This window comes from Petaurus breviceps, unplaced genomic scaffold, assembly GCF_028583685.1.
Source record: "Petaurus breviceps papuanus isolate PSGF00001 unplaced genomic scaffold, PetGlider_PUasm1.0 90808, whole genome shotgun sequence".
Taxonomy (NCBI): Eukaryota; Metazoa; Chordata; class Mammalia; order Diprotodontia; family Petauridae; genus Petaurus; species Petaurus breviceps.
In genome coordinates, this window is record NW_027187349.1 from 1,289,637 (window position 1) to 1,310,181 (window position 20,545).

General features: G+C 40.6%; 2 protein-coding genes across 6 annotated transcripts in view; both read left to right on the top strand.

The window, feature by feature from the left end:
- GTF2H5 (general transcription factor IIH subunit 5) overlaps window positions 1–20,545 on the top strand; it is a 229,815-nt gene that overhangs the window by 25,731 nt on the left and 183,539 nt on the right. The gene's annotated exons all lie outside the window — the stretch shown is intronic.
- SYNJ2 (synaptojanin 2) overlaps window positions 1–20,545 on the top strand; it is a 144,634-nt gene that overhangs the window by 24,595 nt on the left and 99,494 nt on the right. For all 4 annotated transcript variants that reach the window (XM_069070314.1, XM_069070315.1, XM_069070316.1 and 1 more), the window contains exon 2: window positions 6,620–6,706. In XM_069070314.1, the coding sequence (XP_068926415.1) occupies window positions 6,620–6,706 (87 nt within the window). The remainder of the gene's footprint in view (window positions 1–6,619; window positions 6,707–20,545) is intronic.

The following is a 20,545-nucleotide window of genomic DNA, read 5'->3' on the forward strand; positions in this document are numbered from 1 at the left end:
TCCTGAGTTCAAATCTGCCCTTAGACGCTTATTAGCAGTGTGACCCTGGTCAAATCACTTAACCCTGTTTGCCTCAGTTCCCTCATCTATAAAGTAAACTGGAGAAGGAAATGGCAAACTACTCAAGTATCTTTGCCAAGAAAGCCCCAAATAGGGTCATAAAGAATAGGACATGACTGAAATGACTGAACAACACCACCACCTAGCCCAGGACTGTCATGTGCCCTATAGCCTTCCTAAGGGTCAGACATGCTGAATTCTATTCAAGTCAGAGGATTGAGGACTGGAAAAAAGAGGGATCTAAAAGATCGCCTAGGCTGGCCCCTTCCTTTTTCAGTCAATCAGCAATCATTATTTAAGCACTTATTACCTGAGTACTATGTTTATCACTGAGAATATAAAGAAAGGCAAAAAAAAGCCAAAGTCCCAGAGATGGTTTTGTGGAATTCATATTTTACGGGGGAGGCAATATGCAAAAAATTGTACATGCATGATATATTCAGTGCAAGTAGAAGGTAATTTCAGAGGGAGGGCAATAGGAGGGCTGGGGGTGGGAACAATGAGCAAAGAAGGCGTCCCACAAAAGGTAAAATTTAGGCTGAGTCTTGAGGGAAGCCAAGAGGTATAGATGAGGAGGGAGAGATTCTAGGCATGGAAAGATTAGGAATTGGGAGATGGACTATCATGGGAAGTGCAGCAAGGCCAAGGGCAATGAATTGTAGAGTTTGTGGAGGGAAGTAAAGAATGAGAAGAGTGCAAAGGTAAGAAGGGGCCAGGTTGTGAAGGACTTCAAATGCCAAAGAGAGAATTTTATATTTGATTCTGGAAATAGGGAGCCACTGGAATTTATTGTGTAGTGGGGTGACATCATGGACAGACCTGTATTTTTGGAAGATCACTTTGACAGCTGAGTGGAATGGGGAGAGAGTTGAGACTGGGAGACTAACCAGAAGGCACTGTGATAATCCAGGCATGAGGTGATAGGGATTTTTACCTGGGTGGTTGGTTGTGTGAATGGAGAGAAGGGGATGTATGTGGGAGATGTTGTAAATGTAGTAACATAGAAACTCAGCAACAGATTGGATATGTTGGAGGGGGGACCAACAGCTAATTAATGATAAAACCAGAGTTCTCTGGCCAATGCTTTCTCTGTTATATCTCTCTACCTCTGATTTAATTTACTTTAAATCAGACACCAAAACCAAAGATCTTCTTATTGGGAATATGAACCTAACTTTTTTTCTTCTAAATATTTTTTTCTAATTACACAAAGACAATTTTTAACATTCATTTTTAAATAAAAATTCAAGTTCCAAAATAAAATACTATTAAGAAAAAATGAAAATAAAAGAGGGGGAGAAATAAAATTCTGAGTTCCAAATTTTCTCCCTCCCTGCCTTCCTTCCCTTCTCCCTGAGATGGCAAACAATTTGATATAGGTTGCATATGTGCTATCACATAAAACAGATTTCCATATAAGTCATGTGAGAAAAAAAAATAACAAATCAAAAGAAAAAAAACTAAAAAGAAAAAAAAGAAAGTGAAAATAGTATACTTCAATCTGCCCTTAGACTCCTTCAGTTCTTTCTATGAGCCTAACTTGTACAGAGAGGTGTTATTCTATGATGGTTGACATTATTGGCTCTGATTGTATGAAGACACAAATTTCTTTTCACGCTTGGTACCTCACCAGTTTCTGGGCTATGCTCGCTGATGCTACCTTGCATCATTTGTCCAGCATAGTGGTTTTTGACTCGCTATTTCCCACAGGGTGATTTTTGTGGTTTGTGGTTTTTGCCCAACTAGGAGTATGGGAAGGCGCACCTTTATATAAAGCTTCACGAAAGCTGTTTGTTGGTTTAGGGTTGATTGCCCAGGCTTCTGTTCCACAAAGTTTTGTTTTGTATTTTGCTTAGCAACCTTTGATGTCCCTCTGGGAAAAAAGTTGTCTTTTTGAAGAGCTGTTTCTGCTCCCAACTAATTGACATTCATTGAGTATCCATCCGCCTCCTACTCTGGCATACTCAAAAGTAGCACTTGGGGAGGCTGTTACCTTTATCTTTTGGAGTCTTCTCTCCTCTAGAGACAGTGAAATGCAAGAAGATAGTTTAATGTTCTGGGAGATAAAATCCTTGCAAATGGTTTCCCACAGTCTCTTTTCTTTTGCTTTTTTGCAGACTAGACCTACTTTCTTATGTGTTCTTATGTGTGCCTTTGGACTGGGCATAGCTAACATTTATTTGTCTGCTTTAGAAAGGAGAAGTCATCAGAGCTTCTTATTGCGGTAAACCTTATTAAAGACAAAAGTGTATTTGTTTTGTGTGAATATTGATCTGGGCTGGGTGCCTGCTGAATAGGGGACTTGGTTCAATTCTGCTTTACACATATTAGGATATTATTCGTGTGTAGGAATTAGGGCACAGTGGAAAGGGTCAGAAGAGAAGCTGGTTCCTCAAGATTTACTAGCTGTGTGATTCTTGGAGATGTAGTAATAATACCTGTAGTACCTACATTGAGTTGTTGCAAAGATGAAATGAGATAATACGGTTCATTTTAATAAGTGCCTGTGATGTGCAAGGCCAAAGATACAAAGACAAAATAAAACATTTTCTGCCCTTAAAAAACTTATAATTTATTGGGGGGGGGAAGTATGTCATGTACACAGATATGCAGAAGAGATACAAAGTATTTCAGAAGGGGAAAGCATTGGAAGAAAGGGGAAATCAGGAAAGGACTCAGGTAGGAGGTGGTACCCAAGTTGAATTTTAAAGGGAAGGAAGTATTACTGAGGCAGAAGTGAAGAGGGAAAACATACAGGCATGTGGAATATGGGGCACAGCTTATGCAAAGTCTCAGGTAGGAAATGGAATGGAATGTTTGGGGAACAGCATGGAGGTCAGTTTGGCTTCACTGTAGAGTTGGGGAGGGGGAGTAATAATGTGAAATAATCCTAGAAAGATTTGTTGGGAGCCAGATTCTGAAGGGCTTTAAATGCCAAGTTGAAGACTTTGTATTGTATCCTAGAAGGGGGAGTTTCTTTTTTCATTGTTTTTAAATTAATTTTAAATAAAAAAAAAACATTTATTTTTTCCCTCTTAAAAAAAAAGAAATATTATTAGTTTTAAGCAAAACAGATCCACACCCTTCCAGTAAAGCCAACCTACTGTCAATCGGTCCCCATGGACTGGGGAGCCTGACCAAAGCCCTCCAGTTTGTCACTGTCCCCTGGTCTTTTCTGTGGAATGGGTCATCTGGTCCTGCTTGTGTAGTGCAGATGAACGTTGGCTAAGCCTTTATTCTATATAAACTTCCTTATGCTTTGGCTATCTTCTCTAAGGAATGCTTGAAGTATTTTCCTACTCAGTTGATGAGTAGGAAAAGAGAAAATCAGAAATGTAAAAGAGAATGGGTTTAGTTCTGCTAGAGAATGGGGGAAAAAACAATAACATTTTATTTCATGCCCTATCAGTTCCCTTGAAACTCCTAGCAGTAAAATAATCCTCAGCAAAATTGCAAAGACTTTGCACTTGCTTAAAGGAAAATCAGGAAAGGCTTAGCAATCATATTGCTTGTGAATTGAGGTATTTAGAGACCCTATTTTTAGCTTAAAATATGTGGAGATAATAGCAAACAAGTAAATGAACCATCTGTACCTGGAGTCTCTTCTCTGATTCCTAGAGCAAACTTCCATAGCTACCCGGTCGGTGGGTCCGGTTGACCCACTGCACCCCAAGCTAACGTCAGCTTTGCAGGACAAGAAGATGAATATGTGGAATTTTCTCTTTCTTCTGTAAAGGTATTTTGCCTGACTTCTGAAAGTGATTTGACTTTTTATCAGGCCTCTGGGAAATGGAAAAGAAGTGGATAGTGTGATACCTTGGAAAAATTTCCAAACAGGCATTTTTTGACTTGAGTGTCTTCCCACTTCCTTTCTTTGTCTAGGGAGAGCTGGGTGGTATAGTGGATAGAACACTGTACCTGGAATTAGGAAGACCGGAGTTCAAATATAACCTCCCATACTTCCTAGCTGTGTGACGATGGGCAAATCACTTAACCTCTGTTTACCTCAGTTTCCTCATTTGCAAAATGAGGATAATAATAGCACCTACCTACCTAGGTAGTTGTGAGGAGAAAATGATTTAATATGTTTGCAAACCTTAGGTTACCATATTATTATTTTCTATTTCTTTCTGATCTCTTCCTTAACTCCCTATGACAAGCCCTGTGGCTCTAAGCCACATACCTTCTCACCCAGTGTTTCACCCACATTTGTCTGTCTTCTCCTTTGTCTTTTTCCCAATTCCCACAGCTTAGAGTTGAGTTGAAAGTTGTCATTAAACTAATTTATATGGATATGTGAATGAAAGAGCTTCTTCATCTTTCCAGCCTTAACTCAAGATAGATTAATGCCAAGGAATGGCCTCTCTTAGGGACTCAGACTCCCAGTGGCTGGAGGAGGATGTGCCTATCAGTGCAAGGAGAGGGAGTTCCAAGGAATTGGAGCTAGCTGTGAGTTCCCTAGGTCCTCCTAGATTCTTTTAGACACTATGGCACAAAATTGGTTCCTTGGGGTTGGAAGAGCTTTGAAGGGAATGAGAATGCCTTCAACTCTCCAATTCTAAATCTCCAAAATTATCTCCTTCCCAGTTTTACTTTTGGCTTTTATCTGCCTCTCTCACCTCTTGCCTTTGCCGAGCTAACGCAGGATGTAAGGTGTTCTGGAAAGCATATAGCAATCCCTAACTTGGGGTTATGAGTCTTTATTTCTTGGTAGTCAAATCAATAAAGTATGCATTAAGCACCTACTGTATGCCACCCTATGCCAGGTATTGAGGCCACAGAGACAAAAACTATATAACCCCTCCCCTCTAGGAGCTTAGACTGTATTGGGGGAGGGTGAGAGAACTACATGTACTGGGCATAAGGAAGTAAATACAGAGTCGATACAAGGTAATTTCAGGGTTGCTGAGGGTACTAGTGGCTGGGAAGATCAGGAAAGTTCTCATGTGCCAGCTGGTCCCTGAGCTAAGTTTTAAAAGAAGCTAAGACTTCTAAGAACAGTGAAGAGAGAGTGCATTCCTGGCCCGGAGGACAGCGACAAGCAGTGCTAACGCATGGAGATGGAAGATGGAGAGTCAGGAGTGATGAAGGGCAAGGAAGCCAATTTCACCGGATCATGGAGTACAAGGAGGGGAGCAGAGAAAGGCGGAATGAGACTGGAAAGGTCGCTTGAATCAGCGTGTTAAAGGGCTGTACCTGAGATGCAGGAGTTTGTATGTGAGCCTAGAGGTGATTTAATAGTGAGCTATTGAAGTTTATTGACATTCAGAGGAACATGTCAGGCTGTGCTTTGTTTCTGATCTCAAGATTAGGAGGGTCACTGTGGCAACTTTAGTGAGAGTGGGTTGGAGAGGGGAGAGACCAGTTAGGAAACCATTATAATGATCTAGGTGAGAAGCATGGATGAAGACCTGAAGAAGGGTGTGTGTGAGTGTGTGTTGTGTGTGTGTGTGTGTGTGTGTGTGTGTGTGAGTGATTTAAAAGAAAAGAAAACCTGTGGGAGAGATATGGTAGATGTTGTGGAATCAGTAAGACTTGACATTTGAATATGGTGTTGGGAAGAGGAAAGAAGGGAGGTAGTGAGGGGGAGAATAAAAAAATCAGTGATTCTGTTGATTGCCATTCAGAATGACCTCCCACTAAGGGAATACATTAAAAAAATTTTTTTTCAGTTACTTTTTATTTAGCCTTTGGTTCTTAGCTTTTAGTGGAAAGTCTGAGTTCTCCCTTTGAGATTTAGTATTCTTTGAGGTTACCTTCCTTGTACGTAATAGGACTTGATGTGTAATGTTTTTCATCTGCCCCACTGACAGCAAAGTTGGTCTTTCTGTTCTTTTGTTGTCCCTTGCTTCTGTTTTTAAGCTAGATAATCTCTTTGGGTTTTGGGGGCAGCAATTGTTAATGGTCCCAGCAGGGGCTTGTTCAGAGAGAGTCCATTTGTCTAGGATTTGAGTAACTGAGCCTAGGATTACTGTCTGCTCCAGAATTGGTGGGGGAGCAGGGGGTGAGGGGAGAGAGAAATGTGCCCTTCTCCATTCTTATCTGCAGAGAACCTATTTTCTCCCCTGATACAGTAGAGGTAAATTAAAATTGAATGGATTATTTCAAGGATTAAATCACCAGCCCTTATTTCTTTCTGAAGGAGGGCCCAGAATGGTTAATAATGAATCAGTCCTGTTTTTTTATGAACATATGGCGTGTGCTTGTGTTATAGTGTGAGCCCACAGTATGAGGCCCGGGAGGAGTGTGCTTCCTTGGTTTGAAGAAAGAGTCAGCGTGTATGGGCCGAATTTGGGATTTACCTCTCTCTTTCCTTAGAAGCAGGTCTGGGTTTCCAAACATTCAGCCATTCAGGAGGATTTCCTGTCATTTTGCAGTGTTATAATTTACCATCATAAAAACCCTCCACCCGTTTTGTGCTATTGTCTGGTTTCTCTTTTTTTTCCTCTTCCTTTTTTCCCCCTTTTGGAGTGGGAGGGAAGCCAGATGGAACACACTGCAGTCTGAATGAACCTTGAACGACAGACTAACGTGGATGCTTGTTCTGTTTCTTCCTCAGCTCCAGAAGAAAAGGAGGTAATTAAAGGACAGTACGGGAAACTCATAGATGCTTACGGATGCTTGGGCGAGCTCAGGTTAATATCTGGTAAGTGCCCATTCAGGTTAAAGATGATGGGAATCAGGATGTGCATTACTATACTCTGCAAATAGCTGGGCAAATAGCACCTTTTGCATCAGGTCTGAAACACTCATGGGGGTCCAGCTGTTTTATTTTGTAGCTGTAATCGAACCTCTTCAGCATTTCTTTAGAAAACTAAACTTGTATCTTAATGCAGATGAAGGGGGTAAGGGGCAAATGGCTGAATCTGGATCATCATTATTTATTCCGTAGACCACAGCAGCTAACAGCTTTAGGCTGGTGCGAGACGAGATTGGCATGGTAGAGAACAGAACTTCCTTCCATCCTCCACCCAAATAAAAGCCTGGTCTGGGCAGCCCTGTCGGTTTTTAGTCTTTTGGTCTCTTTGTGTGGCATCTGTAGGATTAGAAGATGCTGCCAAGGGGGTGCAAGTGAAGGACAGGGTTGATGGGCAGGACTGCTAACTTGGAGGGCAGAGGAGCTGAGATGGGGGTGGTGTAGGAATTATATATGTGGTAGAAGGCGAAGAGTAGAAATGCAGATTTATAAAATGAAGGTAAAGAAACACTAGTTTAGAGCTGGGGTGGGGATGGGGGATGGGAATTGAGGTTTATAACTTTATCTGATACTAGAAGGTATAAAAATATTGGGAAATAGCACTAGATAGACTGGAAGACCTGTGTTTACCCCTGCCTTTGACAGCTGTGTGGACAGGAGAAAGGCACTTAACATGTCTGAACCTTAGTTTCTTCATCTATAAAATAGGGATAATACTATGAGATCTATAGGGCTGCTTTGAAGCTCAAATGTAATTATATTCAAATTGTTACACAAATGTCATTATTGTTGTTATTATTGTTGTCATAAACTAGCCTTTCTAGCATGTCTCATTTTGGGGAGTAATCTGGTCATAGCGTGTATAGTTTAAGATGTCAGTAACTTCTGGTATAGACCAAGCAATTTGGTTCTAGTGTGCCTGCACTGCAGATTACTGATCCTTTAGGGTCCATTGTACCACAGCTTTATACCCTGCTTACTGGACCAACTCAAGAAGTAGTTCCTATCTTCTTATCTGGAATCCACCCACTTTTTACCTATTATCTTTTTTTTTTTGAGGCAATCAGGGTTAAGTGACTTGCTCAGGGTCACACAGCTAGTAAGTATCTGAGGATTTGAACTCAGGTCCTCCTGACCCCAGGGCCCATGCTCTATCCATTGTGTCACCTAACTGCTCCTACCCATTACCTTTTCCTGGCCTGCTGGCAAAAAGAAAGGACATGCAGATTTCTTTCACATGACCAAAGCCAGTGACTAGTCTATTAATTCCTGAAATAGAACTGAGACAAATTATGATTAAATAAAAATGGGAAATTCTCTGAATTGTTCTCCCCTAGATTTAAGGATTTCTCCCTTTGCCTCTCCCTCCATGTCCCAGAAGTTTCTGGACACACAGGCCAGGTAGTAAGTAGATGTTTTAAAATGAATGACTTTAAAAAAACACACACACATTAAAAAACCTCAACCCAACTACTTTTCTTTGTAATGTTTTTCACTACATTTCTGGAGGTTCTGCTGACATGGGATAATTACTCTTCAACTGTAACCCTTCCCTCAGAAGCTGTTCCAAGTTTTCTCTTTCTTCAAGCCTCAAATTCCATCCCACTCCCTTCTCCCTTAGCGGATGACCTTACTTCCTACTTTAGAAGGGACTTGAGGTCACCAGACATAAACTCCCTCAATCCTCCATTCTTGGACCTCAAAACCTCTTTGTTCTCACCTCTCCCCTCCTCCACTGTTCCATCTCATCTCAGAGGATTAGGTTCCTTCTTGCCAGGAACTGCTACGTCATCTCTTTTAGAATCTTGTTCTGTTGGTCATTCTCTTATTTTTTATTTTTTTCCTTCTCATTGACTCCTTCCCTGCTGCCTACAAATGCATATTCAGGTGACCTGTATCCTAAAAAAAAAAAACCCAAAGCAAGAAAAAAATTAATCATTTCTACCTTGCTATCCCCCATAAGCTTTTATATCCCCCCCCTCCACTCCCACACACACACATGATGGCATCAGTAAATTCCCCAAAGGAGTGGTCTGTTTTCTCTACTGATACTCTAAATCCTCTTGAAATTTGTCTTCCAATCACAGTTTTTTGAAACCTCTCTCTGAGGTCATAAATGACCACTTAATGAACTTTCCTCATTTTTTATCCCCAGACTACTAAATCTGACAGTAGTGAGTACTCCGTTCTGCTTCATAGTCTTTTCCTTTGACTTCCATGATGCTGGTTCATTTTCTATCTGACTGACATCTCCTTTTTGTCTGATTAATAGTTATCTTCTTTCCCTAATAAGAAATATGGACAAATATGTGGCACAGTGGATAGAATGCCAGCCCTGGAATCAGGAGGACCTCAGTTCAAATCCAGCCTCAGATACTGTAGCAGCAAGCACCCCAAGCGTCCTCAGGGTTTGCAGCTACCACAGGTTCTTGGATCTGCTTTGTTAAAGGAAAGCAACTCAAAATGGGTTAACAAGCTTACTTTAATCAGTCAGATGTATATCATTTACCTAGTTCAGGGGAAAAAGATCAGCACCCCGAACTTCAGAACATACAGACATAATTATCAAGACAGAAACATCAAGTAGACAGATTTCCAAACTGTCCAACCATTACATCCATACCCAGTCAACATCTGGGTTTCCACATTCTGGGTTTTTCAAAGCCGGGGGACTCTCAACAACGGCTTCCCAGAATTCAGATCAAATCACAGAACACTTCTCAAAGTGAGTCCCAAAACAAAGCTACACATCAGGGTTTATATAGCCTTCTCCTGGCTCAGAGAATGTAACAACCTTATTGACCCACTGGCCAATCAAAAAGTATCTACTGAAAAACAAGCCTCCCTCCCCAGGCTTCTGGTGCACTTTAGCCTAGGGGCAGGGAAGATCTTTAAAATTTACATTCGCATTACAGATACTTACTAGCTGTGTGACCTTGGGCAAGTCACTTAACCCTGCTTACCTCAGTTCCTCATCTGTAAAATGAGCAGGAGAAGGAAATAGCAAACCATTCCAGTATCTGTACCAAGAAAACTCCCCAAATCGGGTCAGAAAGAATTGGACACAACTAAAAATGACTAAGCAACAACTTTCCCCGAATGCACTGGTCCACTTCTTGTCTCTCTCCACTCACTTATTTGGTGAACTCATCCATTGCCCTGGCTTTGTTTATCGTCTCTGTACAAAAGAGGCTCAGAACTATGTCAGTGCTGTATCCCCTACTGCCTGTTCTCATTGCTACCTGGTTGTTCCACCATCATTTCAGACAGACTGAGCTTCTCCCTTATTTCTCCCTACATCCTAATTTTTATCATCTTGCCAATTGCTCAAGCTCAAAATCTCCATCTTCGTTGACTCTTCCCTTTCTTCATCCCATTAATTGCCATGTCCTCTATTCTTTATCTTTGATATTACCTATCCTCTGACTTTCTCTGTCTGTTCTTCTTTTCTACCATGACTCTAGCCATCTGAGCTGTCATCTCTTTTCACCTGAAATGTGGTAACAGATTCTTAATCAGTGTTCCTCCCCCATGCTCCCCTTTTCCAATCCACCCTTTACACTCCTGCTTATATAATCTTCTTCTTTGATCATATGAGACTTCCCAATGCCTGACAAATAAAAGACATCTTATTCTGTCCTCTGGCTCAGTGTTTCATAGTCCAGTGCTGTGCCTTTGTTTAGGCTATGTCCTGGTCTGGAATGCTCTCCTTCCTCACTTCAACCTGTTAGGATCTCTAGTTTCCTTTAAAATTCAGCTCATGTGCTACCTTCTTTGGGAAGCCTCCTCAGATCCCCTCCTGAAATAATCACATATATGCTTATCTGTTGTCTACCAATAGAATGTCCCTCGGTCAGGGACTATGTTTTGTTTGTATTTTTTTTTTTTTTTACCTCCTGGGGCACCTGGGTGGTATAGCCCTGGAGTTAGGAGGACCTGAGATCAAATCCAACCTTAGACACTAGTTATGTGACTGGGCAAGTCACTTAATCCTATTTGCCTCACTTTCCTCATCTGTCAAATGAGCTGGAGAAGGAAATGACAAACCACACCAACATCTTTGCTAAGAACAAAGATCTGGATACAAGTAATCAGCTGAACAACAACCTAGCATAGTGACACACAGTAGGCACTTTATAAATGTTTATTTGATTGGATTCTTCTGTCTGGCTCCAGTTAACCTTTGTATCCTTATTTTATCTCACTCCGCTTTTAGCACTTTATATTTTAGTCAAGCTAGATAAATAATTCCTGCTTTTCTCCTGTCCTGCCTTTCCTATGTAGGGCATCACTCAAGCATAGAATGAATCCTCACATCAGGCTCTTAAAATCCCAGGTATCTGCCTACCAGAATATACAAACCAATAAACAGGCAAATTTAAGAACCGAGAGGATCAGGAAAAGCTTCCACTAGGCCAGCTCAAAGGTGAATTGAGTCTTAAAGAAAGCTGGTGTTTTTAACAGGAAGGAGGTAAGGTGGAAATGGATTCCACACTTGGAACAGCTCGTGTGAAAGAATAGAGAAGCATTGCATGTGGTGAATTGTAGGTCAGGATAGAGGGAATGAAAAATGATGAAGGGCAGTATGAGATGAATATGGAAAGGGGGGCCCTTTAAATGCCAGGCTGAGCACTCTTTATTTCATCCTGGAGGCAGTCTGGCATCACTGAAGATTTGGCAGTTTTGGGGACGATGGATTGGAAGGGATAGCATCTGGAAGCAGGGCACCCAAGATTGCTGCAGTAACATCAAGGCCTGAACTGGGAGATTGGCTGTCAGTGGAGGGAAGGCTGTGAATGTGAGACTCGCTCATAGGATCGCTAAGACTTATCAGCTGACTGTATATGGGGGTGAGGGACCATAAAGAGTTAAGTTTGACTTTGAGGTTGTGAATCTCGGTGTCTATCGGCACCCTGGCCAGAAATAGGGAAATTTGGAGGAGGATTGGGTGATAGGTTCCAATTTGGATATTTTAAGTTTGAGATGTAAAATGTGTGACTGGAGCTCAGAAGAGAGGTGAGGGCTGGAAATACAGATTTAGGAATCACCCTCATAATCATCTCCCCTAAACTGAAGACTTCTATCTCTTCCTTTTCCAATTTCTTGTAACGTTTGGCCTGCACCCTCTCATTTGCATTTATCACATTCTCCCTTTAGCAAAGTTATTTGTGCACATATCCCACCCCCTTCCATTGGTTAGCAAGCGCCTTCACATCAGGCTTTGTGTAGTGTCTATCTTTGCATCCCAGGTCTGACCATGCCGCTCCCCCCTGCATGAAACTCTTGGCCTCTTTCTACTTTCCTGGTATTACATTTGCAACACTGGCCTTCTTTGCACAGGAGAGTCCATTTCCAGGCTCTGTGCTTTCCAGTCCTTGTTCCCATAACTGGAAAGCTTTCCATCCTCAGCTCTGCCTCCTGCCTTCCTTCAAGGTGTAGCTCAAATCTTACGCTGTGCAAGAGGCGTCTTCCAGTCTCTGCTTGTGCCTCTCCTCTGAGATGACCTCCCATTTACTGTGTGGGTGTGTATGTGTACACATATATATTATAACAATAATAATAACTAGCATTTATATAGTACCTACTATGTGTGAGGAACTGTGCTAAATGCTTTATAACATTAACATGTGCGTATATATGAGTATGCATATGTATACACAACTATGTGGATGTAAACATTCCAGATGGGAGACAATATTCCATGTATATGTATGTGCATGAATACATACATGTTGTAAATGGAAGGTAGCCTGTATACACACATGTAGTTATAGACATGTACATGCACACATACTGTAAATAAGATGTATTTGTACTTTTATCTGTGTAGTTGGGATGCAGGACTGTTCTTCCTCTTCCTTCCACACATATGTATATACACACGTATAGCTTGTGTGTGTGTGTGTGTGTGTGTGTATGTGTGTGGTTTGTGCAGTTATTCACATATTATCTCCCACATTGATATATGAACTCCTGGAAGGCAGGGACTGTGTTTTGACCTTTGTAGCTCAGCACAGTGACTGGCACATAGATGCTTAATGCTCATTGACTGGCTGTTTTTCTTGAATTGGCATTTATTATGAATTTGTTGAATTTACATGACTGCCAGTTGTTTCTGTGGAAGGAGGTGTCTCTCCTATTCACATTTTTAAGACCTAAATTTTCCCAACTAACAGACATGGAGAAAGGGTTTTCTCCTGGAGAGGCTACCATTCTTGCCCTTCCACTCAAGTATAAAATTGAATTTGTGCCTGGAAGTAAGCAATTATTGAGAAGAGGGTACAATGACTCAAAGATAGACAAGGGGTCTGGGAGAGGAAATCTTTGTATCATTCATCAGGGACCCCGCTTCTTTGGTAATGGGTTACTCTGCTGAGTGTACATAGGGTTTCCAGGATGAGGGGATTGCTGTTAGCTCAATAATGACCAGAGAGGCTTGGAAGGCTACAATCTAAAGGTCTGTTAGGCTGAGTATCTTGGCTTGGAGCACATGTTCCTTGACCTGTCTGATAGCTCCAAGTTTCAGAGAAACCATCCAGGCTGGGCTTTGTGAGCTGAGAATTATGATCCATGAAGGGCAAGCATTGAGAGTGAGACTAGGCCTGTACTCTAGAGAAATAAGAGAAAAAAGGTCCTAATGACACAAATATTTATAACAGCTCAATTTTAATAGTGACAAAGAGCTGGAAACTAAAGGAGTGCCTACCCTTCAATTAGGGAATAATTGAAGAAATTATGTTATATGGATGTAATGGAATATTTATGTCGTAAGAAATAAAGAAAAGGTGGTTTCAGAGAAACCTAAGAATGATTGTGAACTGAGGCTGAGATAAGTGATTACAGAAACACAAGAACAATTTATATTGTAACATTAACATTGTAAAAATGAACAGTTTTGGAGGAGGGGGGAGATGATCAGTACAATGATCTACCATGACTTAAGGGGACCAGTGATAAAGAATTCTTGCTGTACAGGAATTCTCCTGATAGAGCACTCGTGGATTAATTTGCAGAATGAAACATACATTTTTGGACATGACCAATACTGGAATTTTGTTTTCTTTTTTTTTTTTTTAACTTGTGACAGGGGGAACGTAAGGGAGAAAATAAATGCTTAGGAGTTACAAACCAGTGGTTAAAACTTTACCACTCGTTTGGACAAGTCACTTCACCTTACTGAGAGTTTTCACATCTGTAAAATGAGAATAATATTTAATTTATTGATCTGAAAGTTTGCTTTTGACTGAAAACACTGAAAAGTATAAACAGCCATCCAAATGCAGGGTGGCATTAGTGATAGAATAGATTTATCTAATTACTGTGTTACCAAATCACAGATCTCAATTGTGTGTGCTAATGGCAGGTTAGAGCAGTGAACGGTTTTGGACGTTTGTGACCCACCTTGAGTGTGGATGGTTGAAAGAAGCGTGCTTCCTAGAATGCTTAGAGGTTGCAGAGGAAGGGGTAGGCCAGAGACCGACTGACCAGGAAATCTTCCTGAAAATATGTTAGGTGGGGGAGGATAGTAGGAGGGCAAAAAAACTATTTCGAGAGAACTTTGTGTAAGGTAGAGGAATCCTGAGCAGCTCAGGTGATACATGGGTAATGTAAAGTCCAAAGATTTTGGGGCAGACCCTAGTAGGAAAGTCACCTTAAAGTTGAAATCCTTGTCTCTGATATATTCACTTTTAGAATCAAGTAAAAGTAAGGCTATCTAGAGTATCTTGCAAGGAATGACCTCTATAAATCTTGAGTGTTGAGCGGATAATGACGTAGTGATTCTGCAAAAGGAAAGGAAGAAAACTATGACATTTCTTATTTTTAGGGAAATCGAGGTGGTGTAGTGAATAGAGTGCCAGCCTGGAATTAGGAAGACCTGAGTTCAAATCAGACTTCAGACATATACTAGCTGTATGACTCTGGTCAAGTCACTTAATTCTGTTTGCCTCAGTTTCCTCAGCTCTAAAATGAGCTAGAGAAGGAACCCCTCCAGTAGCTCTACCAAGAAAACCCCAAATGGTGTCACAAGAAGAAAACAGCTGAAGAACAATAAAGTTAGAGTATCCTGTGAGAATCTTTTGTTTAAACCTTGTAGCTGAACTGTCAGCCAAGGGAATGATGTGGTCCTTGGACACACTGAAGTGATTTGGAAAAAAGCCTAAATGGTCGTCACCACCATTATAAGGCTATGTGACCACTGGCAGAAGGTAGGAGGGTATAGCTATGCAAAACACTTATGACATTGTTCCTGAATAAACAAAGCCTGTGTTGTGCCTGTTGGTATCACCATCCCCCATCCCAGTGGTGGAAATGACAAATGACCATTGAGAGGTCAGTTTAGCTCCCAGAGAGACTATGACTCTCTGTTTAAAAATAAATTTCATTTATATTTTTTGTTGTCACATCACCTACATATCCCAACGTATCCCTACAAAGAAAAGAACAGAGGGGAAAAACAGATAAGCAAAGCTAGCCCACACCTGGAAAAAGTCCAGTTTTGTATGCACTGCTCTGCACTCAAGTCCCCCCATGTCTGTAAAGAGGGTAGGGAGGTGCCTTGTTATACCTTTCCTCTGAAGCCAAGCTTGATCATTAATTTCATAGAATTTAGTTTTAGTTGTTATTCTTTCCACTTACGTTGTTGTGGTCATTGTGTAATTGCTTTCTTAGTTCAACTTTGTTTCTCTTTGCTTCTCTATATTAATCACATTCATCATTTCTTTTGTTGTTGTTTGTTGTTGTGTTTTTGGAGGGGGGAAGGCAGGGCAACTGGGGTTAAGTGACTTGCCCAAGGTCACATAAGTAAGTGTTAAATGTGTCTGAGGTCCGATTTGAACTTCAGTCCTCCTGACTCCCAGGGCCAGTGCTCTATTCACTGCCCCCATTATTTCTTACAGGACAGTAATATTCCACTCTATTCATGTACCACAGTTTGTTTAGTCATTCCCCTGTCTTTACAGACAGACCGTTTTCAAAGGAACTCTGGGGGAGATGTGGTAGAGGCAGCACTAGGTAAAGCAGAAAATAAGAGTCCTGGGTCTACTACAGTCAGGAAGACCTGAATTCAAATTTGGCTTCAGACACTTTCTTGCTATGTGATCCTGGACGAGTTAACTTCTGCCTTAGTTTCTCTTGGGAATAATATTAAGACTGCCTTCCTTGGGTTGTCATGAGGACCAAATGAGGCCCTTAATAAATGCTTTTTCCTTTCTATCCCTTTCTGCTTTTGACTGAAGACCTTAAATAAAAGAATGTACAGAACAAATTTGAGTCTCATTGGGAGAAGAGAATTTCTCCTGTGGAGCTGAGGTTATATTATTCACATATAGTACCCAAGGGGGTCAGAAGTGGCCAACTGGAAATGACCCTTAGCTACTGCCCAGGCCTATGTAAACAAAGCTCTAATTTTAGACGTGCCCTCCTCTCTCTATCTGGATGCTTATCTTTTGACCTCTCTACTTGCAGACCTTACCTAACCAAGTTTGGGAACTGAGGCCTACCCTAAGTATTAAAGTATATTAAAACTGAGACGAAGGGTTGACTCGGTTACTGAGGTCTTTTCTGTTGCCCGAGTCAGGTTTTCTTCTTCCTCTGTGCTGCCCTTTCAATCTGTGCAGATATCCTAGTTCCTGACTCATTTACAAAATTTTGGCACCTCCTTTCCCTTGGCTGGGCCCTCTATTTAGGTCAGTCTAGTTTTTGTCTGGTTTCCCAGCTTCTGACCCATTACTGTCTCTGATCTTTTCAGGAGATAATGGGTAGAAGATTGGACTTCTTATTACTTCACCACTGACCTGAGGATACCAGGTTTTTTTTTTTCCCTACTCTGGGCTATTCACATTATCTTTCAAACCTCTGTTTGTGCAGCACCCATCAGGTTCTGGATGCTTCTCCAGTCTGGCCCGCTGCCAGGAAAAGTGTTTAAAATATACAAATAGGAACTGTGAGGGGGGGGGGGGGAGGGTTGAGGTTCCTCCCGCACTAAAGCTATTTAGGGAGTGGTTCTAGTCATTCAGTTTAATAGATTTTTAACTTGTAAACACCCACCTTTGGTGGTTACATTTGAAAGCAGCAATATGGAAAAAGAGAAGCTTTCAGCTAGTGGAATCGAAATACCTGGTTTTAGGATCTTTTCTTTGCTACTTATTCAATCTGGTAGCCTTGGATAAATGGCTTCTCTCCAGGCCTCAGTTTCCCCACCTGCCAATGGAGGAGGTTGAACTGATCATTGCTGAAGTTCCTTCCAGCTCTAAGAATAATGAATGACCCTAATGAACAATGAGCTCCACTCTGGGGCTTAGGGTTGTTGGAGAACTCCTGTCTAGGTTTTTTTACACCCAAGAGTCACAGATCACCTGGAAGAGACCTTGCCAGGTACTTAGCCTAATGCTTTTACTTTCCAGGTGAGGAAACGAGGCCCAAGTGACTACACACAATTAGTTCTCTTTCCCCTATTGCCTTTCTCTTAGGGAGGAGAACTATTCTTCCTGGTCCTGATCTTGTCTCCAGCATTCAACAACAGCTGGTCTTTTATTCTTGCTGCTTGATTATCTAGAACATTTTTTTCCACTTTTCTAAAAATTGTCCTTTTTACCTATGTTGAAATAGCCTCCCCGAGTCGAGTAAACATGAATTTCTCAAGACTATTAAACCATTTGCTTCCTAATACTCATTCATATTTTAATTTGGAGACCAGCCTCCGAGGAAACCCCTACCTGTTTTCTAGAATGAAGTCTGTTCCACTTTTTCTGTAATAGTCCTAAGCTCTCAAGTGGGGCTCATTTAAAATAGCTATTTCCATCAGCCTCCTGGACGGAGTTTTCTTTCACTCCCTAACTGCTGCTGCCCCATACCACAGTTGTTTTTGGGAGTGAAGAACATTTAAGCACATCTGAGACTTTGTTTTGAGGAGAGATTTCTGCATCCTGAAGAAGTGGGTGTCACTCACAGAAAATAAAATGAAGGCCCTAGACAGACCTTGTGATCCTGCTGCCCTTTTCCTCATCTCATCCCCTGCTATGACTCAGACCAGTCTCCCTAGCTGTCCCTCTCATATCTGGAATGCTCTCCCTCCACTCAGACTACTGAACTCCCTGGCTTCCTTTAGGTCTCCACTAAATCCTACCTTCTATAGCAAGCCTAAGAACAACTCTAACTCCTCTTAATTCTAATGTTTTCCCTCTATTAATTATTTTCTGTGTTTCCCCTATATGACTTGCTTTATATATATTTGTTTGCATGTTATCTCTCCCATGAAATTGCAAGCCCCTTGAGGGCAGGGACTGTCTTTTGTCCCTTTGCATGCCCAGCACAGTGCCCGGTACTTAGTAGGTGCTCAATAAATGTTTATTGATTGATTGATAATTTTGAAATTCATTTCTGCTTATCCTATGTGGGAGTTCTGAGGGATTCTGTCTCCTTCATTTAAGACATGAAAGAAGGAAGGGGTTTGGATTGAGTTAAGAGATCAGTAAAGAATAATCAGTCCAAGATATAGAGGAAAATCAGGATAAAAATCTGAATTCTGGTCTAGATTCCCAAGATTTTCTCAACTCTTGGTCCTTAGAATATAATCTGAAAAAAAACCTCCCCAGGTGATTTCCTTGGGTCATTTAGAGCTGGGTGGGACCTCAGAGGCCATCGAAGCAATTCTCATTTTAATCTCTCTTATGCCCATGGAAGTTAAGTGACTTGCCCAAGGTCACAGGTAGTAAAAGATGGAGGCATTTGAACCTGGGTTCTTTGACACTAAAACTTCCTTCTGTCTTTTCATATCAAATATTAAGTGGCTACGATGTGCCAAGCATTGTCCCAAATGTACTCTAGCTTTATTATGATTCAACAAGCATTACATTATCCTACTATTATTATTTATTATTGTTAACTTGGTCTTGTGACTTCTTCACTATTCAGTTCTATTTTTTAGGTAGATTATTTTAGCTCTTTGACCTTGGGCAAGTCCCTTACACTCCCAACCTCCCCTCCTCAGTTTCCTCCTTTGTAAAGTAGACACACAAATACTGGCCCAACCTCACTGCATGTAAGGAAAGTCCTTTGTAAACTGTAATAAGCAACATGTAAATGCAAGCTATAGTTGTAACTTATTTTTGGCGTGCATTTAAATGGTTACCTCTTTTGTTCTTGAATCTTATCCTACCTTCCAACTTTATTTCCCATGACTTTCCAGCATGCATCCTCTGCTTCAGACAAGTCAGTCTTAAATATCTTAGTCTAGGAAATGTGCTGTTCTTATTTTCTGCTCTATATTTTGGCTCATAATGTCCCTCTGTATCTCCCCTGCTTATTCAAATCCAATGCATTCTTATCCTGGTCCAACTAGATAGGGCATTACTCTTTCCATAGAGCCCTTTTAGATGACTTTAGCCCACAGAGTGATAGTTTCCTTTTCTGAACTCCTCTTGTCCATATTGCTCCCTTTGGCTTTTCATCATACTGCCTTATATCGATAATTAACTGTTTTATCTAGATTTAAAAAAATGTCACTTTTTTCCTAACATGGCAATGCAAGAATTTATTTTGCTTGACTATGAATATTTATTACAAAAGTTTTTGTTTTTTAAGATTTTTTTTAATAGTGGGGGTAGGTGGAAGGTAGAGAAAATAGATATTTGTTAACTGAAAAATTTATTTTAATATCAAAATATATTTATGAATCTATATATTTAATATCGATGTATATCAAAAGATTATATACATCTTGTTGATTATATGTCTTGTTGATTACATACAGTCTGAGCTCTTGGAGGGAGGGTGAACATTGTCTTGTTTCTCTGGTATCTCCTGCCAGTATTTATGGTGTACATAGTGGGCACTGTTTATAAATTTCTTGAATGAAAAAAAGCTGGACATTGCCTCACAATATCTCACAAAAAGTAGTGTACTTTTTTTCCTATTAATTCCATTGCCTGGTTGTGTATGGAACAAGTGACCCTTATATCCTTTTGTCCTGACAAAGGATTCTATTGATCCTAAAAAACAAAAACAAAACAACCACAGGAGAACTGATTGAACCATTCTGGAGAGCATTTTGGAATTATGCCCAAAGGTCTATAAAACTCGCATACCCTTTGATCCAATGATACTACTAATAGGTCTGTATCCCAAAGAGATGTTTTTTAAAAGGGGGAAAGGACCTATTTGCACAAAAATATTTATAGAAGCTTTTTGTAAAGGCAAAGAATTGGAAATTGAGGGCGTACCCATCAATTGGGGAATGACTAAAGAATTGTGATGTACGATTGCAATGAAATTTTTCTGTGTTATAAGAAATAGTGAGTAGGCTAATTTCAGAAAAACCTGGAAAGACTTATATAAACTGATGCAAAGTGAAGTGAGTAGAACCAGAACATTGTATAAATAGCAACAGTGCCATATGATGATCAACCCTTGTGAATCATTTAGCTATTCTCAGCAATACAATGATCTAAGACAATACGCTGAAAAATGCTATCTACCTCCAGGGAAAGAACTGATAGCATCTGAATATAGATTGAAACATACAAACTTTGTGCATTTTTGTTTTCCTTTGGGTTTTATCTTCTTTCATAACATGACTAATATGGTAAAACAAACAAACCAAAAAAAAAAAAACCCAACCACATGAGATAAAAGTTTGCTGTAATAAATGGACTAATAACCCTAGGGTATTTGACAACAAGGATGGGCTTTTGAATATAGATTGGACTGAACCCAAACCCTTAAGGATAGACCAGTTTTATACACACACACACACACACACACACACACACACACACACACACACACACA